Source organism: Dufourea novaeangliae, unplaced genomic scaffold, assembly GCF_001272555.1.
Source record: "Dufourea novaeangliae isolate 0120121106 unplaced genomic scaffold, ASM127255v1 scaffold49, whole genome shotgun sequence".
Lineage (NCBI taxonomy): Eukaryota > Metazoa > Arthropoda > Insecta > Hymenoptera > Halictidae > Dufourea > Dufourea novaeangliae.
This window is the reverse complement of record NW_015373928.1, coordinates 937,218-961,120: the sequence shown is the minus strand read 5'-3', so window position 1 is coordinate 961,120 and position 23,903 is coordinate 937,218. Positions and strand designations below refer to the sequence as shown.

General features: G+C 42.1%; 3 protein-coding genes across 5 annotated transcripts in view; 1 reads left to right on the top strand and 2 right to left on the bottom strand.

Annotated features, from left to right (window-relative positions):
* The window catches only part of LOC107195124 (N-alpha-acetyltransferase 15, NatA auxiliary subunit), a 42,658-nt gene extending 39,921 nt beyond the window's left edge, over nucleotides 1-2,737 (bottom strand). Inside the window, exons 1-7 of the mRNA XM_015584901.1 lie at nucleotides 2,598-2,737; nucleotides 1,979-2,326; nucleotides 1,453-1,587; nucleotides 1,151-1,295; nucleotides 809-1,066; nucleotides 416-726; nucleotides 52-333 (exon numbers count right to left, since the gene is read on the bottom strand). Coding sequence (XP_015440387.1) covers nucleotides 52-333; nucleotides 416-726; nucleotides 809-1,066; nucleotides 1,151-1,295; nucleotides 1,453-1,587; nucleotides 1,979-2,326; nucleotides 2,598-2,654 — 1,536 coding nt within the window. The 5' untranslated portion in view covers nucleotides 2,655-2,737. The remainder of the gene's footprint in view (nucleotides 1-51; nucleotides 334-415; nucleotides 727-808; nucleotides 1,067-1,150; nucleotides 1,296-1,452; nucleotides 1,588-1,978; nucleotides 2,327-2,597) is intronic.
* An 818-nt stretch (nucleotides 2,738-3,555) lies between these two features.
* LOC107195117 (DNA-directed RNA polymerase III subunit RPC3) lies at nucleotides 3,556-5,594 on the top strand. The gene is made up of 8 exons (XM_015584896.1): nucleotides 3,556-3,702; nucleotides 3,800-3,918; nucleotides 4,000-4,130; nucleotides 4,223-4,466; nucleotides 4,530-4,738; nucleotides 4,819-4,972; nucleotides 5,041-5,401; nucleotides 5,460-5,594. The coding sequence occupies exons 1-8, from the start codon at nucleotides 3,556-3,558 to the stop codon at nucleotides 5,592-5,594; spliced, it is 1,500 nt and encodes a 499-aa protein (XP_015440382.1).
* Nucleotides 5,595-10,449: 4,855 nt separating this feature from the next.
* Nucleotides 10,450-23,903, bottom strand: part of LOC107195105 (transcription factor SOX-5) — a 184,079-nt gene continuing 170,625 nt past the window's right edge. For all 3 annotated transcript variants that reach the window (XM_015584882.1, XM_015584883.1, XM_015584884.1), the window contains 6 exons: nucleotides 16,553-16,834; nucleotides 14,630-15,008; nucleotides 12,892-13,116; nucleotides 12,208-12,255; nucleotides 11,939-12,091; nucleotides 10,450-11,604 (listed from right to left, as the gene is read on the bottom strand). In XM_015584882.1, the coding sequence (XP_015440368.1) occupies nucleotides 11,114-11,604; nucleotides 11,939-12,091; nucleotides 12,208-12,255; nucleotides 12,892-13,116; nucleotides 14,630-15,008; nucleotides 16,553-16,834 (1,578 nt within the window). In that variant the 3' untranslated portion in view covers nucleotides 10,450-11,113. The remainder of the gene's footprint in view (nucleotides 11,605-11,938; nucleotides 12,092-12,207; nucleotides 12,256-12,891; nucleotides 13,117-14,629; nucleotides 15,009-16,552; nucleotides 16,835-23,903) is intronic.

Sequence of the window (23,903 nt, the reverse complement as noted above, 5' to 3'; positions counted from 1 at the left end):
AGACTGTTACGAAAAATCGTTGTTTCGACAACTGTGCATCGTGTAACTCACCCTATCAACTTCGTGACATTTCTTCAACGCCTCCCCGTATTTCCCTAAACGTTTGTAAGCGTTCGCTGCTTCCGTCTGAATCCACATACACTGCATTTCATTCAGATTCTCCATGGCTAAAACACCTTCCCTGGTGAACTTGCCGCATGTCTCTTCCGCCTCTTTGATGAGATTTGCGCGTAACATGTACTTGGCACATTTGGAATTAATATATCGATCTGCGGTATCTAAACCTTGTGCTTCATCTAACCATTTATACGCTTCTTGAGCATTACCGGCATGCTAACGAGAGGTAAATATATACGTTAAACTGTTTAATGTCTAGGGCAATTACTCGAACAGTTTAAGTTAATATAGAACTGACCTTATAAATGCGACCTTTGGTAACAAAAAGTTCTATAAGTGTAGGAGTATGTTCTATGGCAGCGTTAATTTCATTCAGTGCTTTTTCTGTAAGTTCAAGATGATCGTAATGTTGTGCTAAATAGTAGTATGTCCACAACAACGCCGAGGCTGGCTCTCGTGGATTATCTTTCTCTTGATCGCTAAAATGCCCATGAGTCTTCAATGCTTCTTTATACTGCAATACCAGAGATTGGATAGTAGCAACTTTCTGTTGATCAGTATACAGGGAACGAAGATTTACAAACAGAGGCGGGACACCTTTATGAAGACCTGTAATACAAATAAAATACAAGTAAGTGACGGTAAATGATTACACTTTGTTATTCATATAAGCGACATGAAAATCAAATACCTTTTCGTAAGTACCGATCAACTAATGTTTTAAATGTATCCCCTGCAGCATAAGATAATTGTAAGCGCCGCGGCGCTAGCGCTCGAGGAAACAGTTCTTCGTATCTTTGGAGCATAGCTAACGTTTCTTCAGGTGTAGCATGTCTTTCAGCCTCTGCTAGCCTAGTATAGTATGTTGTGTTTTCAGGATTTATATTTAAAAGGTCCTTATAAATCTGAACTGCTTCTGCGTATTGTTTTAATTCTAATCTTAATTTACCTAAAAAGAAAAAGAAATTCTTCAATTCAATAAAGGGGCAGTGGACCATGTTTATAAATACAACATATGCAAAGTAGAACTCACCATAAGTCTCTTTTACAGTAATTTTATCACAAATATGATCACTGTATTTGTCAAGATGTTTCAATGCCTGATCATACTCCCCTGATTCTTGAATGACCATGTTTTGGTATAACAACAATTCACTCTGTTCATAGTCATAACAAATCTGCACATTTTATGAATATCCCTATTATATACTATCATAAATAATATGTATTTAGCTGTAATTTATATTCTTAACATCTTTAGAAGTGAAGTAAGATTCTTTTTTTAAATACAAGATGTATTAAGTCAAAACGAACTATGCAATGTTGAATACATACCATTGGGGAATTTCGAAAAGTATCTAAAATTTTTAGAGCCATTTCATAGTCCTTTAATAAATGATATGAGATAGCAAAACCAATCCATGATGCACGCTGTGTGGGACGTAACATAAACAACTGATATCTTGTGTCCTGAAAGAAACATTATGTAATAAATTTTCATGTAAGACCATATTTATTGACATATCTGCAAATGTGATTAATGTTGTTATATTATATTTCTAAGTATACGAATAATATTTAGTTGGTAAAGAAGTAATGTAGGTATGGCGTAATATTAATAAGATAAGCATTGGGTATTGCACGATATTAACTGTGAAAATACTGATTTCAACAAGACTTTCTGTGGTCAATCTATAGTAAAATTAAACAGTTAAATAACTGAATGTTAAACTACATACTAGTTTCACATAAATTAGCTTCAAAGTTAGATACATCAGTAAAATTAATACTTGTCACAAAACATTACTTTTTTACCTGTCCAATCTATTAATAACAAATAAGAGTTATATACGATATTTACTTTGTAACCCTCCAGATCCCTCATTTGTATTTGAAGCAACGATAAATCCCTAAGGATTTGTATATTATCCTTATCCCATTTGAGAGCATTTCTGTAACATTTAATGGCCTCATCGTATTTTTTGTCAGAACGCTGCAAAAGTCCATAAACGTGCCAACAAACATGTGACTGCAAATCATTCCTCAGGCCACGTCTTACATGATCATATGCTTCTTCCTTGCGACCTAAGCAGTTCAGAGTGAGACCTTTCATTGCCAAGGTCTCTCCATGTTCACTAAATTTAGGGTTCGATAAAATTTGCTTTGCAAACTTTATCCCATTTTTATACTGTTTATGTTCGTAACACTTCTGTAAGAAACACAATTACGTTTCTCAGGATAAAATGTTTTCATGAGTTAAGTACTGTATGGTTGTGTAAACTGGCATTGTCGAGCGTAGCGAGAGACGTGCACGAGATTGTAATTTCGTTCGCAACGTCAGCGAAACTCGTGCAGTTCGCGGTTGCCAGTGAGTTTTTTGCAGTTTTTCGAAGAGTGCTTCATCATTAGAGCATGATGAATACTCCTATTAGCCGGAGAGTGGGGTCCAACACAGACTATTTTGATTACACGTTACTCACCAGAATTCGCTTAAACAAGGTATTTTCTTTGGGTGGCAAGGGATTGCTGGAGGGCATTTTTGTATAAATACAAAAATATAGGGCCTTTTCCACCCGGTAAACTTAATTTTCACCACAAAACCTCGTGGCCACAAACGAAGAACTCGATCCTCGATCACGTGATCATCTGCGACAATGCTGTTCCGCCGGAAGTTCTACATCCACGGTGCGGCAAACTTTTAATATGTACTTCGTACGATTCACGAATTTATTAAGAACAATAAATCCGCTCTTTACGATTTCTGTCGTTTATAATGCGCTCTTTGCGATGCATTTGATGATTTTATCTTTTTCGGAATTGCATGCAGCACGCGTTTACAAGTAATGATAACTAACGATATTTAAGGAGAGTTTCTATGAACTGTAAATAATACATACAATTGCATTACTTGAATTCTATGAAATTGTACGTTTCTAGAGAAACTATCTCAATAATGACTACATTTGTCTTTCAAATTTATGTTTTTTCATTGTTACGAATATATTTTCAATACTTCAATGATTAAATTTGGAATATTTGACAACATTAAGTGTTGTTTACAATCTACTGTTTCTACGATTCTTTTATTACCAAAGATTAATTGGTGCATTTTGAAACCACATGGACCTATTTACATTTAGTTTTGTGAGCTTCAAAATGCATACTATTAGTTTGACATGTGAAACTACGTGAAATAAAATTGTAAATACTTTGTAAAGTGTATTCCTTAAATGTAATTTGAGTAAATACAAGAAAACGACTTTTATGTCATAAAGGTATGATTTTCATTCGTTCTTTGGTGTCTTGAAAAGGTTATGAAAATAATTAACCTTATAAAAACTTTTAACAAAGCGTTTCATGTATGGAACATATTTTTGATTTTACACTTAAATGTATTCAATTTTTTACTTTCCAGTTTTATATGAATTTTATATCAGTATGTCGTTAGTTTGTAGAAAACTATGTTCCTCTATTTTATTGGAACACTTTGGACATATTGTTCAAGCTGTAGGTGAAGATTTAATAAAATATGGTCCAAAACCATTAGGTTTAATTCGTCACTCAACCCATCTTTCGTTAGCAAAGGTAAAAATTTATTGATGCAATCTGTCTTCTGATATAATTATTAATGCTATTGCAACTTGGTATTAAATTGTATATATATATACAATTTTATTTTTAGATAAAAGAAGCATTATGTGTTTTAATAAAATATGATTTTGTTATACCTCGACAAACTGAAAGGGGAATAGAATATTCTTTAATTTATGAAAAAATCATAATGGTACTTAGATATCCAAGGTAGTATCATTTCCACATTTGAAATTGTAATTGCACTTACAAAATGATACATTTAAGAATTGGCTGTTTTCTTTTTAATAGATATATGTTCTTTGCAAAAACAATGTGTGGGGATGATGCAGAAATGATATTGGAAGAAGTATTAAAACACGGGTATATAACAGCTTCTGAAGTAATTGCACTAACATATAAAAGAATCCAACAGTCACCTTGTATGTGAACAAAATATTTTGACTCCTTTTTTTTGAAGAAAAGTTCTTAGAATTTCTTCAATAACTTTCATGACCTAACAATTAATTTTTAGCTGAATTAGAAGTATCAGTTCCAGTACTGAAGGATAAATTTGAATTGTTAGTTAAAAACCAATTTCTGATGCGTAGTTTATATTCAGAAACACCTGAAGAAACAGCTAATGAGAAACGAGATTACAACTTGCCAGATCTTAATATAGCTGCAATTAATAAGCTAATTGGAGGAGAACAAGTTGACTGTGGGGATAGTAAAATTTATTGGAAAGTCAATTTTGATCGCTTTACTCAGGACCTTAGGTAAGACCTGCAAAAACTTCAATAAACATAAGACATGTAAGGAACTTGCAATATAATCTATAGGGATCAAATTATTATATCAGCTATGCGCAATAGACTGGATGAGAATGCATCAGAGTTGATGAGACAGTTACTGTTCCTTATGTACTTGCGGACAGCTTCATGGGCAGATACATCCAATCCAATACCTCTTGCAGAGATAAAAGAAGCTGTCAGAAAGATTGATTATCCATTACTTACTCAACACCTTGACCAATACTTACGTCTTATTGGTACATATATAGAAAGTTTTGTAAAGTATTCAAGCATTTTCAGGTGTATTACATTGTATCCGATAAGTATTTCATTTTAGAGGAAGACACTAGTCAGTTTTTAAAACGAGTTGGAGATGCTGCAGGTGGCCAATATAGTGTTAACATGAAGGAAGCATTTAATCAGTTAGCGTGGACTACATTAGAGAATATTGTAATGGAGAGATTTGGTTCAAAAGCAGCTAGAATTTTTAGGTATGTTACACACTTTTACATTATGTTAAGCTTGCTACGAATAAATTTAATATTCTTGTAATCCATAGGTTAGTGCGTGATAGGAAATACATTGAGCAAGAACAAATTCAGCAGTTAGCTATGATTCCAGCGAAGGAGGCTAAATATTTAACATACACATTATTACAAGAGAATTATCTGCAAATGCAGGAAATAAAAAAAGCCGGTGTATCGGCTGCACCAATGAAAACGTTCTTCTTGTTCCATATTGACTTAAATTTGGTTGTTCATATGGAGGTAGAACATTGTTACCATGCGCTGTATAATACTATGCAAAGAAGAGAATACGAGGTAACCAGTAATAAGCGAATGATAGATAAACAGTTACGAATGCAGACACTCACGAGTAATCTAAAAGAACACGGAGCTACCGAAGAACAATTGGCGGAGGTATGTATACTTATTATATTACAATGTCAATTATTAAACGTATTTCAACTTTGTGTAGATCGCAGAAATGATGACACCATCCGAAAAACAACAGTTGGAAAAAGTTCAAAGTACAATCAAGAAACTGGGCGTGACTGAATTGCAGATAGACGATACTTTGTTCCTATTAACAATGTATTTACGTTACCATTGAATAAAGACATATTATTGTGCTTATGTCTGTCGGAAACAGCACCAGCTATTTTATACTATATTTGAACGCGCTCGAAAGATTATGGATGAACAAACACATGATGTTTCATTCATTTATATAGTTATTTATTTATGTATAATAATGGTTACGCTTGTAAAATACAAACAACAAAGAATACCTAACTTTCAAATTATTATAATAAATATAATCATATATCTATGTTTATAATAGTGCTGTTCTCTATGTGATACAGTGCATTTGATGTCACTATCTATGAGGGAAAATGATCTTGGAGTACACACACCGCTAAACGTTGCATTGTTGGCGCTTCCGTATTAATTATACATTTTGATCTATGCAATATGAACAATGTGTGTTAGTGGATTAGAAACAAATCGTTAGAGTTATGAATCACAGCCAGCTTAAGGTGCCTTATGGATCAGTAAATAAGTTGAACTCTGCAAATGCTATTACAATTATCTAAAAAACGTAATTCCTTTACAGAATGGTTGTTAAAATAATTTTTGGTGTGCCGCTACCATTGTATGCTTCACTTCCAAGTATGATTTTCCCTTTGTTGCTATTATATGCTTGTTTTACGTTCGTCTTAACACTACCGTGACGAATACAGGCTTCTTCGTGCGCGAATACTTGTCAATCGTGGAAATTGAAAGCAGATAGCGTTAACAGTAAAGACTCACCGATCTTAAATATAGTGACATTTTGATTGTACGCTATTGATACCAATTAATAAAGTATAGTTCGGTATGCCGTCGGCAGTGATAAGACGATCGCGAGAATGTAATCGCATTCAAACATGCATTTGACTGATTTTTATATTCCCTTTCTTTCTCACCCTCTTTCACACACGCACACACACATCTCTCTCTCTCGTTCTCTTTTGTTCTTCCCTCATGTTTACGGTACTCGATAACTATGTACACGGCACGTACATACAAGTTTCTTCTAGAAATAACGTTGCATACCTAAAACTAAGATTGAATTTCGGTAAAGCGTTATTTTATTATACTTTTTTTTTTGTTCATACCATTAACAACAACGTACATGTAAATGAAGTGAATTCTTGGAATATTGAGATTGGATGTTAGTGTTCACCATTTTTTTTTGCTTGTTACGTTAAATATACTATAATATTAGTTTATGTAGTCGTTTTACAATTTACTATTCGTACAGTTCGCATTCGCACTGGTTGCATTTCTCAAGAGCCGATCAACTTGCACAGCGAGTGCATCGAGATTATTCGCGAAACGTTCGTTTCTATAAAATAGAACAGTCAAGGAAAAAGGGCGAAAAGAAAGAAAAAAGGAGAAAAAGAGGAGAGGTAACTCGTGCTAAAATTTCCGTCTCGATAATAACGGGATCGCAGTCCATGGAATGCAGAACTGATATTATTTCTAAAGCAAAACACCGCGCCGAATGAATTTAAATTGGACGAGAATTTTAACAAGGAAGACACGATCCGAGCCTAACTACATACGCGATTCCTAATTTTTCCCTGACTTGTATTGCGAATAGAAGGAAGAAGAAAATGAAGAAAAGCAAATTGTTTTCCGATGGTTGCGAAGATATGGCACAATAGAAAACGATGTATCTTTCGTTTGGAATATTTACATCGAGTCGAAGAAATAATCAACTTGATGGAAGGCTAGAGATAAAGACAGTGTAAAATCAATTCTGTTATTTTCCATTTCTTTTCTGTTTCGGGTATCTGTCAGATAATTTTAGAAGTAATTACTGTTGAAATAGTATTGATATGTAGTATTTCATTTCATAAATTTATATTTTTCATATTTAAATGACCATCGAATGAAATGAAGGAAAAATTCCGTCCATCAGATTGACGATGAGTGGGCGTTCAAGGTTGATTCTTTCTTCGGCCCGACTATATGCAATTTATCATTATTATTTCGCTCTCGGGACGAATAAGACTGAGCAATTGATCTTTGGGGAACAAACTGGCGAACAAGGAAGAGGAAGAAACACAAGCGGGAATCCAATTTCGTAGAGATGCAGGAATTTCCGGTGATATAAGGGGGTTTCGTGTTTCCAAGGAAGCGTTTCTTTTATCGTTGAACATAAACGTGAACGCGAGTTCAGTGTCTGATTGCGTATTGCGTGAACGACGCGACGTGTAAATTTGAGTATTTGAGCGCGCAAACGATCAACGAACTTCGCGTCATCGTCGTCGTCGTTGTCGTCGTCGTCATTTGAACTGGCACGTACAACCTCTATTGCTATGCGTAATAAGGATAACCGTTTTTTTTTTTAAATGAAAGAAAAGAGAGAAATAATCGTAAGAATAGTAATAATAATAATAATAGTACTAAATAAAACTGATGACAGTAATATTAATATTAAGGATAATAATAAACATAATGATGACCATAAAAATAAGAATATGCAAATCGCCAAAATTTTAACATCGTTAAATCTACGGTGTCTTCGTGGGGGGTAATTACATCATATATGTTTTTTTGCTACGCGGGATACATCACAATATAGTTACACTGTACATTAATAGTATTGACACGTTCTCTTGCATCGGGCCGTTCTGATCGATGAAATACCGCCGACGCAATTGTACAAATCCATGTATATACATAAAATAAATTATTATATCAACATTAAGCTATCCTATCTGCCGCCGGCCGCGGTATTTGAACCGACCGGGCCCGAGAACACGGGCGCAGATGCATCGAGGATACTGGCTCTCTTTATAAAATTATATTAGGTACCTTGTATAGAATTGCACTGATTACAATATACATAAATAACAAAAAGAAACGGTGAAAAAAGGAGAGACGTAAAAATTACCGTGTTATTTTCGTTTTTTTTTCACGTCGAGCCAACTTCCGCCGCGTCCCGGAACCGGAGGCTCACGTGCGCTCTGCAAATGTCGAGCCCACCACCGGCTCGCGAAAACGCTATTTGGCACATAAATATTATCACATCGAGCTCCCAATCTTTGCCGTCCGATTTCTTTTTTGTTTCCGTTACGTTTCTCAAATGTACCACGAGACATTTACACGCCTAGCTACAACCGTTAATTACGACTTGGTGCTCTCTCGCCTCGCCCATTTTCTCCGTAGCACCGTATGCCAACATTGGTAAAAACAAGTTCGCGGAATAAGTTTCTTTTTCTCCAGTCCACTTGGGCGTGCTTATCACGAAACGCGACTCGACAAAATGGGATTAAAAACGTAACAGCGTTCCAGATATCCGATAGAAAAAAAAAACAAACAATAACGTCTCGTTAGAATTTGATCGTACCGTTCATACATCGTTTCAATAAATAACGCTAATCCCCTCCCCTCTGTAATCGTTTTTTTTTTCTTTTTACAGTAACATTGTACTAAAAAATTGACGTCGCGCGTGCCCCTATTAATCTCCCGTTCCCTAAACCCTTCTTCTCTCTCGCTTACACACTACGAATCTTCTGTTTCTGGATCTCTTGTCGACAATTCTCTTATTCGCGTGTTACGACTATCGTTTCTCGTTTCAACTATCCACGCTGTCCTCGGCTCTGCCGATCGAAGGCGAGTAATCGGTTGGTCGTTCAAAGCCGCATCCTCCCTTATAATTCATGTCAGAGACATTATTCTGCGTATCGACTCGAACGAAATAAGACAAAAAATAGAACATGATAGAACGACGAGGATAGATTTTCAACGATCTTGAACGACCGACCGGAATTTCGAACCCTGACCATGCGTTACGATTAGGGTGAATAAATTAATGACGAAAATACTATAAGTACTATCAAACGATCTCGAATCGAACGAAGCCGTTACCATTGGCGGACAGATAAATCGCGTGACAGAATTTCCCAACCTGTTTCCTTCCCACCGGTCCTCGTGCGAATACCGGATATAATGATTGCGTGATAATACGGAAAAAAAAGGACCCGCTGGATTTAGTTAGACGATCGAAAAACGCGTGCCCCGCGTTTAACCAGGAAACGCGCGCGCGCACGATGCTGTGAGACGCGATAGAACGGATCAGCTTCTCTTTCTGTCTTCGTTTCTCATCCCCGACACGGTCGAGCGAAGGTACCGTGTCGCTGGGCACACACCACACACACACACACACATTATATATATATGTGTGTGTGTGTGTGTGTATATATATATATATATATATATATATATATATACTTATATATATACATATAAATATACGTGTTACGATCGTCTCGCGGTGTGTTTTTACGCAGCATCGAAACGCGATTAAGACGAGTTCGATCGGCGTGCTGCATCGAATCCGTTTTTCGGCGCGCGCGTACACGTGACACACATGGCAGTCTTACGAAAAATCAGGTATGTGTATATATATATATATATATATATATGTGTGTATATATATATATATATATTTATTTATTTACTCATTTATTTATTTTATTTATTTATTCATTTATTTATTTATGTATAATTCTATCATTCGCGCTCACCGTTCGGACAACACCCGCGAGATGGGCACGCACAAGCTTCCCGCGACCTGTACGTCGACGATTTTCCCCTCTAACATCGAATATATTCGGGCGTGTTACATCTCGTGTCTAGAACGGTTACCTATTCAGACCTCTCTTATCGTTCGCGGGATCTCGCGGCCGCTTCCACTCGCGGCTTTTGATTACACAGAAGAACAGAATACACACCGTGTGTCGCCGTAACAGTGTTCAACACGATGGATCGGCCTCGTGGCTACCCCCTTTCTTCTTGTTTCGCCTCCGATTCCCCCGCCCCCCCACCCCTGATCCGAGTAACAGTGTGAGCAAGCGGGAAGACATCTCAGTGTTACACGTCTCTAATCTCACGTTCGCCAGTGTCCCCTGTAGTATCCGTATCCTCTTGACGGATAAAGAGATCGTTGCTCGACAATTTTGTCACGGGTATCCCCCATCCCCCCCAAAACACACATTGTCCCATATAGCTCCTAGGGTATACACCGACACCGAGGATACGTTTCGTCGCGAAATCCTCGGACGTGGTACCGGATCTCCGCGTAGACGGGGCGAGGGGGATGATAGGCGACACGACGGCGGATCCAGGAAGAAGCAACGTGCTTGCTGCTGCTCGCCGCTCCAATTCGCGGGACGAGAGCATCCGCGCGTCGTACGATGGCACAGAAATAAATCGTTATATCACAACCTCTCGAGCGAGAGGCTTTGAACACCGCTCACGGGTGTTCACTCTCCTCGAGAACGTTCCTCTCCCTCCCCCGGGGATGACTTTCACGGTAGAAATATGATAGACGGCGCGGCGGTAGTAGGCGTGCGGGGGCGCGTGCACCGCGTCTCTTCTTCCGGCCGGTTCGATCCGTTTCTCGAAACCATATTCCTCCGTTCGAGAGAACCTCGAGGACGCCGCCTGCAGTAGTTACCAGAACAACTCGTGTCCGAGTCTTGACGCTGCTGCTGCCGCTGCCGCGGCTGCTGCTGCTGATGTGGATGATGATGACGCTCCGGGTGGCCATGACGGCTGACCCGGAGCCGCGGTTCAATCCTCGTCGTGATGCCGCGGACTTGCGTCATAGCCACCGATCGAACCGGAATTCTCCGGCGAGAAGTTCATCATATCCGACGGCGACAGACTGTCCTGGGGGTAGTAGAACGACGGATGATCCGAGCTTGGACCAGCACCACCACCGTTCAACATAGTCGCGGGTGGGGAAACCGATGGTCTACCGGACGGACCGGCTCCTGATCCCGGATGGTGTTGCGAGCTCATGTCGGAACCAACCGGCGACAGGAAACCCATCTCTGGTCCGCTGTCCCGACACCAGAGCTGCCTCATTTCCTGCCGTCGTTGCCGCATCAGCGACTTGTACTCGGATATGCGCATCTTCTTCCCATCCACGATACACGTACGCTTCGGTCGCGGCCTGTACCTGTAGTCCGGATGCTTCTCCATGTGCAGCTTCGACAATCGTGACTGTTCCTCGTAGTACGGCTGTTTCTCGGAGTTCGACATCGCTTTCCACCGTGCACCTGGAAGAGTTCGAAGAATCGAGTAAATCGAAGCGTGGAGAAACACGTTGAAGAGTCTAATCGGGTATTATAGAGGAAGTGGACTAAATACGGGGTAGCACTTGTGTTTCGAGACTTATTGTTAAACTTGGTGAAGATTTTTAACGTGTAAAGAACACTTCTATCTGGAACATGTTTGGAGTTTAACACTAACCGTAACGACCGCCGGTCAAATGACCGGTTTAATATACGGTATAAATAGATATATAAAAGTCTCGGTACGGTTAGTGTTAAGTAAGATATCTTTCTTCTTGAGAAAAATCATAGTAGTATTGTCCACAAAAAAATTACGTACCGAGTATTTTGGATATATTCGAATTATGCATATCCGGGCAGGCCTTCAATATTTTCCTACGCTCGTCCTTGGCCCACACCATGAACGCGTTCATAGGCCGCTTGATATGTGGCTTGTTCTCGCTCTCCCTTTTCTGCTGTCTCACCATTTTCGCTAAAACACAAGAGGAGAAACATTAGCCCATCAAGGGATCGCGACGGTGACCGTTCGTGAGAAGCGAATCCGATTTCCTCGCTAGCAACGGGTCGCGTCGCGTCGCATATTTTTACCTTTTTCCGTTATGTCTTCCGGTACCTTGTAACCCGGCTCCCGCCACACTGTAATTTCAGAATCACCAGTCGTTCGTTAGAAATTTTCGCAAACGGACAGACCGTTCCCCCAGGCAAGGGCCAAGGGGATAGGGTGGGAAGGAAGAGGACGCGGCGCGTATACAGGGTGTCTAAAAAAGATGGAACAATCCGTAACATGGATATTTCTCGTGCCAATGCACATCGAAAAATCCCCTACCGGTTTCTAATCTGAAGCTCTATTTCTGAGATATTGGGTCGTCCGCTTCTTGACAATATCTGCGCGTACGTGTGAGTTAATTTAACTGCTAATATCTCCGAAATGGAGCTTCAGATTAGAAACCGGTAAGGGACTTTTCGATGTGTATTGGCACGAGAAATATCCATGTTACGGATTATCCCATCTTTTTGGGACACCCTGTATACAAGAAATTATCAAGGGGAACGATCGGAACACGGCGCGTATTAAATGGGAAGTTCGCTCGTTAAGAATTTATATAGAGAACTGGTTGCGCCGCGCGTACGGGTGAAAGAAACGCGACTCGTTCGGGTTTACAGTTAACTTAAAGGCGACTCGAACGACCGAACACCGATCAGGGACAATAAGAGAAGAGATGAAAGAGAGTTGGAGAAGGACAAGAGAGACGAAGAAAATAATGTATTTACTGTGAGGCGTCGAGAGATAGTCTTGGTCATCTTGCGCAGCCTCCTCCCGGGAACCAGAATGCTTGATCGGTCGTTGAGTTTGAGGCGACGGCGGCATCGCACCTGCGCTCGGAGGCAGACCATAAATCGCGTGCATCGCGAAATGCTTCTCCACGACGGCGACCGCCGCGGCCGCGACCGAACCACCCGGTCCGCCAGCCTCGTCTTTGGACATCACCTTGCCCACTGTAACACACCACAGATACATCGAGATACAGAATGATCGAGGTGCGCGTACATGTGTGAGAAACACGTGAAAAGGGGTGTTGGGAAAGGCCTCTTACCAGTTTGTCTCGGGAGTTACTGAAATTTATGTCAAATGGACATTTAGTTTAACATTTACTTCGGTATTTGAAATAAATTTACCGAGTGATAGGAATGCTTTTTCCTCTCGTCGAGAACCAATTTTACTCCTCAGTGTACAGAGCCACACGACATGGCCTGATGATCACGCGACTCGCCTATCCCTCCCTGATATTACACAATGACAACCGGAGGATTCCGTGGACTTGTTTCTTTTTTCGATGATCCCGCCAACACACCGGTGTCTTATCTTGGAATCGCGTTACGCGTCGTTGATTGTGCACTTATGCACAGGCAAAAAGCAGGACACACGATCACGGAGGGGAACGAACAGGTTTTCTAACAAAGAAACGAAAAAAACCGGCGCCGGACAATCGGGTAAACGCACGCGTTCCCAAAGATAATTAACCGTTTGTGTCAGATATCCGGCCCCCGATGTATATTCTATGGCCTATTGATTGGATTTTTTGACGAGCATCCGCGAGCGCGGTGCTTGTCGCCCGAAATGGCCACGGTGAACCACCATTGCTGGGATCGTACACCGATATTCCGTTTTCGTTCGGTCGATTGGAATTCCTGGGTAGATCGTGCGTGTTCGATTATTAAAATTATTGCAATTTCTGTGAACGTCGGGGCAACCGGTTACAGGCTGCGAAGCCAGTACCATGAAGAACTATATATGTAGGTAGGAAGTTGTGTGTAATGTACGAATCTCTTGATATTATCGTCGACGAATCAGTCGACGGTTCGAGTCGTGGCCGGGGCTATTTATTCCGTTTCATAATTAATTAACCATGAAGCTTAATCGCCTCGGGCAATGTTAAAACTCCCTGGTCTCTGGTGAACCACTCGCCAACGATTTTTCGACCTGATTTGTGTTATACACCTGTGTTTCGTTTGCTCCGCGAGAAATTGATTTTTCTTCTACGTTAACAGCCCGATCCAGAATCTATTGCAGATCTTACATTTTTAGAGACGCGATGTCGTAAGAAGAACGCGCGTTTACAACAAATATATCGAAAGTCATTCGGTAATTTTCATCTGTTTTGTGTTCCAGCCACACCTTTACCAACTCAGTAATGTTACTCCTTTTTATTCTATACGAATGATCGTCTCAGTTTCGGGGAATACAATACCGTAAGTTGTAGTATCCTGACTATCAGTGGTAACTTTGTCCCAGAGTCAGGAATGCATTATCTTCGATTTTACAGCTCTGCAAATTCTTAAAATTAAGTCGATTTGCACGTGAAAAGTTTTACGTAAAAATACCTGCGACAGAGCTGGAAAATCGTAAATGATCATTTTCTGACGGTGGGATAAAGTTGGCCCAACTTAAGGTACCCTAAACAATCACCATTTATAGCAACCGTGTATTGCAACACAAGACTCTACTTACTCGGAGAGGAAAGTGAGCTCAGGTGCGACGGCAAACCACCCGCGTAAGGAAGCGTCGTTAAGTAATTCCGTGGCATCGGTAGCCCAGGTGGAAAGAGTTTCGGGGCGGTAGCGGCCAAAGGTTGCTCCTGTTGGCCACTACTTCCGGCCCCGATCGAATGGGAGTCGCTTCCGGGCGAGGACGAGGACGCAGTGGCCCCCGAGGACGAGGATTTCGGTTTCGTCAGGTTCAATGGCGCGTCGAGGTCCTGATGGGGCGGCGCGGTGGGCGCCACAGCGGAGGAAATCGGCGTCGGTGACGATTCCTTCTCCATCTGCGTGGTCATCTGTGCCAGATGCGCCGTCGCCCAGCTCGGACCTTCCCGGTGGCTGTTGATCATCTGTAACAGAACCGTCATTGCAGATACGTGTATTTTTCGCGGCTGTCATCGCAGACCGTTATTTTTGCGCGGCCGTGGATTACATCCACTCGGAAGGAGACAAATTGCCACGATGACGATCGTGCTATTAAAACCTTGTCGCACGCGGATATTACTTATTTTTTTTTTGGAATACAATCATAGTTAGTTTCGGGACACTTTCTGATCGAGATTAACACGTTCCCTACCAGCATATTATTTCGAAAATGTTCGTCATAGACTATGCTAGATTTTCAGCATTCTATTCAATGGGATATCCTTAACTTTTTGATGAGACATTAAAAATACACAAAACAGAGACAATGACTGACTCGAAATATAGGTGAATATTGCAAAACCTATTCCCTTTTTTATCTAAGAAAGTATACTGACATGGAACTTGGAGCGTCACATATATGTGACGCTGGTAGCGAACTTGGTAGAAGATCAACTAGATCAGGCCTGGTTAGGCGCCCCTACTAGCTTGTTCTTTTGGGCGTAGGGGAATCCCCCTCCATAGCCTCAGGAATACCGACGAAGTCGAGGCAAACAAGCACGTGCGCATGCTCTGACTGTCCCCACTTCAACGCATAGTCATTATGTCCACGTGTGTCGCCAAGATCCAATGAATAGAGACTTCGAGAGTGTCCAAAGTGGGGACAGTTAGCATGCGCACGCATCCGAGGAACATGGAGCGGCATAGTGGGGAACGGATTGAGTGGTGGTGGGGATCGGTGTTGTTTGTTGATGTGGCCCGCGTGCCACTGTTTGGCCAGGCCTGAACTGTGTCTGGCTCCTATTTCGCTATTTGTTCAGGGATTCCTTGTGCACGTTGTCGTAGGGATAATTACGATAATTCTGGATCAGGTTTGCTAAGAGACGGTCAAACTGGAAGGGATATGGTCGTTTAAACCGCTGACTGCATTTCGTCGCTCGAGTTCTCAACTCCATTTTTAAAAAAAAAATTTGTTTAGTACATGATAATTCACTACTTTCCTGTTTTTATAATATTAAACTTCGTAAACTTGAAACTCAGTTTTTTCAGTTTAGAAACTAGCGGAGATAAAACAATTTCCAAACTGATGCGTACACATAAACGGAATTGATCAGGACGTTCTATCGTCTATAGGTCACTTTTACCCTGACCTATTTACCCCGTATTTACCTCAGATATGAGTAATCAGCTGGTTGCGAATAGACATAGGACTGTAAAGGGTTAATAATTCAAAAGGAATTCATACCCCGGAATTTTCACCCTATTAACCCCGAAATTGAATTTCTCCAAGACAGGGGCCAATACAATAAAATTCAGTTCCTCGTTTTCGAGTTCTTTCTTCAACCAGCATCACTATCTACTCGCGTACCGTTACAAAGCCTCGTGCACTTTTAATTCTATGGACGCGTTAATGTTTCACCGTCTCGTTAGCATGTATCCGTGGCGGTCGAAGGTTAATCAAAGGTGAACGGATTCGAAGGGGAGCGGGCGGGAATCGGAAAATTGGGTATACTGGCGGTGGTTTACGTACGTTGGCGATCGAATTGATATGTTTGTTGGTGGTGGCGGTGGACGTGGCCGACGGTGGCGGCATAGGCGATTGCACGGCGACCCCTCTGAGCTGTTCGAGAAACGGCAGGAACATCAAGGATTGCGGCCCCGACATGCTCAGCTGGCTCTTTGTCATCAGAGCTTGTAGCTCCTGGACGTTGTGTTGCATGATGTGCTCTAGCTGCCGCTTCAACTGCTCCGTTTGCAGCCGATGTATCTCGATTTGCTTCTGTGAGTCGACGGTCATGTGGCCAGGATACGACTGCAAAGCCCAGAGGACGAGCAATTAGAGGGACGGCAATGAATCGTCATCACCGGTGGGAAACAGAATGAAATACTTTTTCCATGGCCTTTGACGAAACCGCGACGTCAAGGCTATTCAGCCGTAATTTTTCTTTTTTGTTTTATTACGAAACTGTGTTCGAGGATCGTAGACGTTAAAATTAATTAAACCCCGCGGTTGTGGTTTCGAGATTTAATGGAATCTAGATCCGAGAGTCTAATGGAATTTAATTGATTCTTTTCCTTGTTTGATTAACAGGCGGATATTGTGTTTTTGATGAACATTATTTTGCAGGAATTGAGACACGAAACATTAATAGAAGTTGACACCGGATCAACATAGAAGGAGGTTATCTCCTTGATATAGTAAACACGTGCATAAACGGGGTTTAGAGTAATAACTATTTACCTTCCACCTATGATAACGGTAAAAAGTGGATTTTCATTAATATCGGAATCCCCTAGAATCAATTTCGTATTATCGTTTCCAGGAAATCATAATGAAAGGTGAGTGAAGCGGCGCGATATTTAAGTTGAATTGCCGGTTGTAACGAGTCGAACGGAAGCCATTGGGACGCGGGAAAGTGAGATACAAAAACGAATGTCATCGCTATAAAGTGATAACGACCGTCGTCGGGAAGAACTCTCGTCTTTAATCGTTCGCGCAATAATTACAGCGACTGTTTCGATATACATTCGCGATAGTATCGATGCTTTCAGCTCGTATCGGTTAAACAACTTTTTCGATTATTCAACGAGCGAGCACACACGCTCCTCTCTCGAAATCGTCGTTCGTACGGAACTTCCTTCCGCGCGCGCGCCTTATGCAACGCAGATAGTGCGGAACGAGCGCGTATTACTCATGCTTATGAAAATTCCACCAGATTCACGTGCTTGGCGTGCATTAGTTACCTTGTTAATCACCGTACCCACGCTTCACGGTAATCGTACCGCCAACGAAATGGAACAATATCTGACGTCTATGTATATTGTTCGAACGATTTGCATTCAATGCGCGTGAAAATGTATTGTGCACAACCAGACACACGAAGTTTACAATTCCCTACAAATTGCTCGTTATGTAATAATTGATGAAGAAGAACCTGAAAATGATGATACGAAGCCAGAGTTCAAACTGTTGAACCTATAATTCTTAATAACAGATATTTCCTCGATTTAACCTCAGAAAAAGAAAGTTTATTTTAGTTCCACAGAAGTAATGTTCTGATATCTCAATTAACAATAATAATTCCGCTAGAATACCATATGTTGCATTTCAACAATTCCCAAACTTGTCTTTCATTGATGGTAAAACCAAGACGTCCATTGATAGTTTTCACGGCAAAATCAACCTGTAAATAGATTACCCCACGAATCAGAAGGTTTACCGTTGTCCTCGCGGAGAAGCAGAATTTCCTGGTTACACGATTTTCTTTTCCAACCGGAGCCCCCATTAATCGGAACAAGTAGCCACTAGGATAGTGTAACAATTCAACATGGCTAATATCATTGTACTTTCCTACGACCTGGCTGTGGTCCAGATATGCTTGAAGTTTAAAATCTATTTTAGACGATAAGGAAGACGTTTATTCATCCAGCCTGGGCACCAGCTGAAACGTCACGGCACACGCGCGATGTTGGACGCGCGCGCCTCTGTCCCTCTTCCCTTGCTCGGGCTTTCCGCGCGCGATTATTAATCCCCGATCCCCGATGGAAGATCACGACGCGTGATTTACGGTCCACGCGGCTTCCTCTAATAACGGGACCCTACGCAAGAACAGAACGAAAAAAAAAAGACTGGACAGTGCAACCTGCAGTCGGTGTGTGTTTCCCTTTCCCTCGTGCAAGTGGCTCACCAACGTTTCCCTTTTAATCATGGAGAAGCTTTCGACGTGTTTTAATGCACGATTTTTAATTTGTATACAGGTATACAGGTAAACGCCTCTCGCTTTAAAGAGTAATAAAATATAAAAATATTATGTCATTTATACTTGCAAAAAATGATTGAAAAAAGAATGTATGTCCTACTTATGTATCATACTTTTACATATTTCGCCTCAACCGAAGAAAGGCTTCTGGATCCACCACTGGCGATAAAATCCACGGTCATCGGTGGGTTAATCACTACTTCCATATTCATTATTTTGTGTTAAGTTCATTACCAAATCAACAAGCTCCCCGTTTACGAGTTAGCTACCGATTTTCATTTCAAGACCAATACAAAAGTATTCCTCATAGTTCCAAACATAAACCCCGTACGTTTCTTCTTATCATCCCAACAGAACGCCGTACACGCTTCCCATCAGGGGGAACGGAAGGACCACGTGTTTGCTACGAAAGAAAATTAATCGATATCGTTCGATTAAATCGGCATTGTTCGTCCCAGTATTTCCTCCACGCCTCCTCCAGTATCGCGATACTCGATATCAGATCGAGTCGCAGATTAAAAAGACTCTGGATGGAAATCCACTCGTTAACGTTAATTATTCTTGTCGGTTCTAATTGCACGCAATCTTGGTCGTTTGCGATCACGCGCGCAAAACAAGAATACGGGATAACTTTGTAAAGATCGTGGAAGAGAACCAGCCAATTAATTCCTCATATTTCTCTCTCTCTCTCTCTCTGTTGTTTTTCTTGTTATTTTTCTTCTCCATCGAACGCTGTCATTTTCTTTGGTGGCGTGCGTCTGGTGGCGCGCGCCGAGGTTGGACATTTTTATCGGTGTCGCGCCAAGAGGGAAGAATGGCGGGCCGGCGTTCATTAACAGAATCGTCGACGGGACGAGCAACGGAGCCTCAGGAACGCGAACAATGCGCCACCCTGGGTGCGCCCGGACAATAAACTGGCCCGCGAGTAATTTCGGGAACAGTTCCGAACAGGGGCCCCGCTTATAATAATAATCGGGCACGGCCGTTCATGCCGATGGAACTTCATTATTCATTTGCAAAGTTCAGTTATGCCGATGATACGTATCCATGACAGCTATACCGCCCACAGTGGCTAAATATAAACAGGCGGGCTGCCAGCAAGTTCCATTCACATTCACATCCACACACGCGTGCGCCCTGCGCAGCGCGCGCGCGCGGTTCAGTAAGTGAGAGAGGCATAAGAATATGAGGAGCCCCGTTCTGAATATGCATCCGCGCATTGACGCCAACTGCACCGCCTAAACTTAGCCGCGCAATTACCGAAACATACCTACTCCCATAATCGCTCTTCGGCCGGTTATCCTCCCGCCACAGCCGCTGACTGGCTGTCCCGATCGAATTCGAAAACGTGGCTGCCGGTTTTGCCGCGCGTTTGCCGTCGTCACGTGGGAGGCGAGAACCGGCTTCCGGTGCTTCGAACGCCTATTGATTGAGCGCAATTGAGCGGAGTGGCGCTGGGATGAATGCGTGGGGATCTCGAAAAAGTGGCTTCTAGGGTAATTTCCTTGCATTGGATAACAAGAATAATTTATTTGTACATTTAAACTTGAAATGTATTGTCGAGGAAATAAAATGGGTTGCTGGAAAAGCAATACTGAATATTCTTAGAATATCTATGTAATGGACAGAATTCGAGGTTAAGTTCGACTTCTATGGTTTTCAAGATACTTTCAAACTTGATGATAAAATTCTTCAACAATTATTCCATTAAGTGGTAAATCCAGAATTTGTCGTGTGACCAGGAAAGAATAAATTGATGATGAAAATCGCCGTGAAACGATCCTTTGTCGCGAGCGGGGTAACGAAAGACGAAGGCTAAAGGCCACGGAAATTTGAATCTAGATTTAGAATCGGAGCCACTGGAGTGCAAGGGGACATGCAGGGTGACGTAGATCCACCGGAAGTGGTTCATACTTCACGTGCGCGTTATAAAGACTGTCACTGTGGCACTGTCTAAAATTACGACGGCCGAACCAACAGTGGCTTTAATACAAGCCGGCCTCGGTGAGAGAGGATCGTAGGGCGGAGGAAAGTTTCGTTCAACGATCCCGTATCGATAATTCCATTCAGCTTTTCTATCGACGGTTGATCAGGTCGGAGGGGATGGACGATCGTGTTGAAAAATTGAACACCGAATCGATCCATGAAACTTGCAAAATGGGAGACGAATACCCCGTGAAATATGCAGCTCGAAACAACGAGAGGAGAGAAACGACAAAGGGAGCGGTTTCGACCTGCACTCTTAATGGAATTTTAAAAGAGTGCCAAGCTAGAATTCGACGGACACACAGGGGTGGCCGCAGGGATACATAAATTATGGAGCAGCTTTGAACGGGGATTCGCTGCCCGGACCGCTGCAATGGAACTTGTGAATGCGGAATCTGGGCCAACCGGAAGCGGTATTTTCGTTGCGCGGGGCTTTTCCACGGGAAGAAGAGCGGATCGTGTCGCGTTATTGCCAGGAAGGTCCACCGGCCATCGAGCACGATATTCTTCTTCCGTCGCGACGGAAACGATCGGTTGAAAAGCCGAAGCCTGCAATTCCTTGCTTCCTTTGTGATCCGACTCGACGATATCAAATCGGTGACGAAATTTCAGACGAATCATCCTTCTAGTGTTCTCTTTCTTTCACCGTTTCTAATCGCCTCTCATCATTCTTTCTTGTGATTGTTATTAAATGAAATGTACAGATTTGCTCTGTATATAGAACTATTACTGAAATTGATTATGGTTATCAATGTATAGACTGTCTATGTCAAGTACTACCGATATAGAAATTACCGGTGGAAGGCTCTGCCGCTTCCGTTTCTGTATCCATTATCGATGGAGTTCGAGAAAATGGAATTGACTGCTATTTCTGACCGGTTTGACAGTGTAGGTACTAGTATTACTAGTTACAATATTCAAGTCCCGTTGAAGGGACTTTATATGTCTTTTGAGGATAGTGATGTTTGTTGATTCCTACCGATATATTGCACAGTACACAGGGTATTACTCCTTTTATCTAAATCGTTATTTAATGTAAGCAACCTATTCTAACATGTACACTTCGAAATCGTTTTATAGTTCGCAGGAATTGCTGCCTCTGAAACATATTAACAATTCCGTTCCATAGTGACAAAGCAATCGTTGAATCGGCGGAACGTGTAAACGCACGGTGTCGTGAACACAAACGCAACGGCACGTTTCCCTTGGTCCTTCTTCCGAGAAGCCGGCGGGCAAGCAGAATGCGCCGACGCCGTCTGCGTCGGTAGCACGCGTCAAAAGCTATACGTTTTGGTATCGACATCGCGGAATCCATAATCATAGATCACAGAAAACGTAGGCACAAGGTAGAAACCCGGCCGGATACGTTGCAACGGGGATATTTTCGGGCGGCTTTATTGGCCGATGTTTATTATCTATTCCGCCGCCTCTAATCCTTTTGATATTCCCCATCGGCGGATAAACAAATTGCACGATCCACGTTGCGCGCTAGAACCGCCGCACAGTTTCACGAAACCGGCTAATATTAATAATTCCCTTCGCACGCGGTTCCACTACAATATTATGCGATACTGAACGACCCGTTCTATTCCACTGTACAGTGTAACTCTCTTTACTTCTCTCTCTGTCTTTCTCTCTCTTGGGCTTTGATGGGGGTGTCGGTCACAAAGACGACTTTGTCTCGTTTTCGTTCCGCGTCATCGTCGTTGACCGATTGTAATGTTCCTCGCCAGACGTTTCTGGATGCTGCATCTTTGATCCTACTCCATCGACTTGAAAACCTCTTGTGCGTATCAGACACAACGGAATTCTGTGCGAGAAGACATGGTAAGCTACTTAATCTTTCCACGATGGAAGCTAGTGATGGGGAATAACAGGATCACTATTTACTCTCAGTATGTATCCAGACTAAAATTGTTTATTCTGTCGAAGTTAATCACTTTCCATTTCTTAATACATGATGTAGAATTGAGAAAAAGAACAAGATTCTCATTTACAACACAATGTTCAATATTACTCCAGTAATATCTGCTCAGAATGAGACTCTAGTCATGTTCAATAAGGTACAAACTGGGTCTTCCACCGTTCCGATACAAATCTCCGTTGATCTCACGAACGGGGACGCGAGGCGCTAAATGAGCCGACGTGGCACGAGATAATGTTTACGCTTCCGGAAATTTACGTGCCGCCTCTACAGCCCCGGAATCCATAATTCATCCGCGGAGCTTATCAATGGAACACGGAGGATCTCTACTTCGAAACGTATCTCCCTACTGGACGGCTTCGTCGTCTACGAAAGATCGCGAGTGCACGCGAGGACCGAAGCTTTCGTAACACGCGTGGACCACACCGCGGGCAAATAGAGTTATACATCGTACATACGCTGGTGTACGCGGACGGCAAACAGCGAGAGCGACGTTAACAGCGCCGGGGAATACTTTATAAGCGGCCGTCTCATCGCCCTAAACTATACACGCCGTTTCATTCGGTGTCCAGCCGCGCGAGTTCCTCTTATCTTTTACGATTCCTCTGGCGGAGAAGCGTTCCTCATCCACGCGAACTGACACGAATACCGCGGGCGACAGCGAGCGTGTTCCGTGAGCCAGAGAGTTTACGTTTGAGAATCGGCACCGAGCGCTCGCCGTTCCTCTATCCCGTCTCATAAACATCTTACGCGGCTTCGCTGGTGGCTCTACAACAGCGCATTGCCAATCGGAGACTTTTCTTTTCGCCTGTGCATCGTCGACGCTTTAATTCCGCTAGGCTCAGTTGTAGTATGTTTGTAATAATTATGAGAAAATAGAAATATACAGATCTGGACCAAGAAAGCGTTAGATAAACCCAGTACAGACACCTCTCGATTATTGTCCAGAACTCGGGTCCGCGCTGGGCCAATAATCTTGTAGGGAGAAATGCTTCAGACCCTTGTAAATTCGTTTTTTGCCTAAAATCCGAGCCTCGACATGAAAAGTGGAGGGGCAAACAAGTATGCGCTTAACAGGTTGCAGCCCCCCCCCCAATGGTGGGGATAACAGCTGGACAATAATCGAGAGGAGTCTGTATATGTTTCAAGGTTTCAGCCAAATCAGAACTGACCAGGATTATCCTCGTCAGCAGCCTTCGCAACATCTCTCC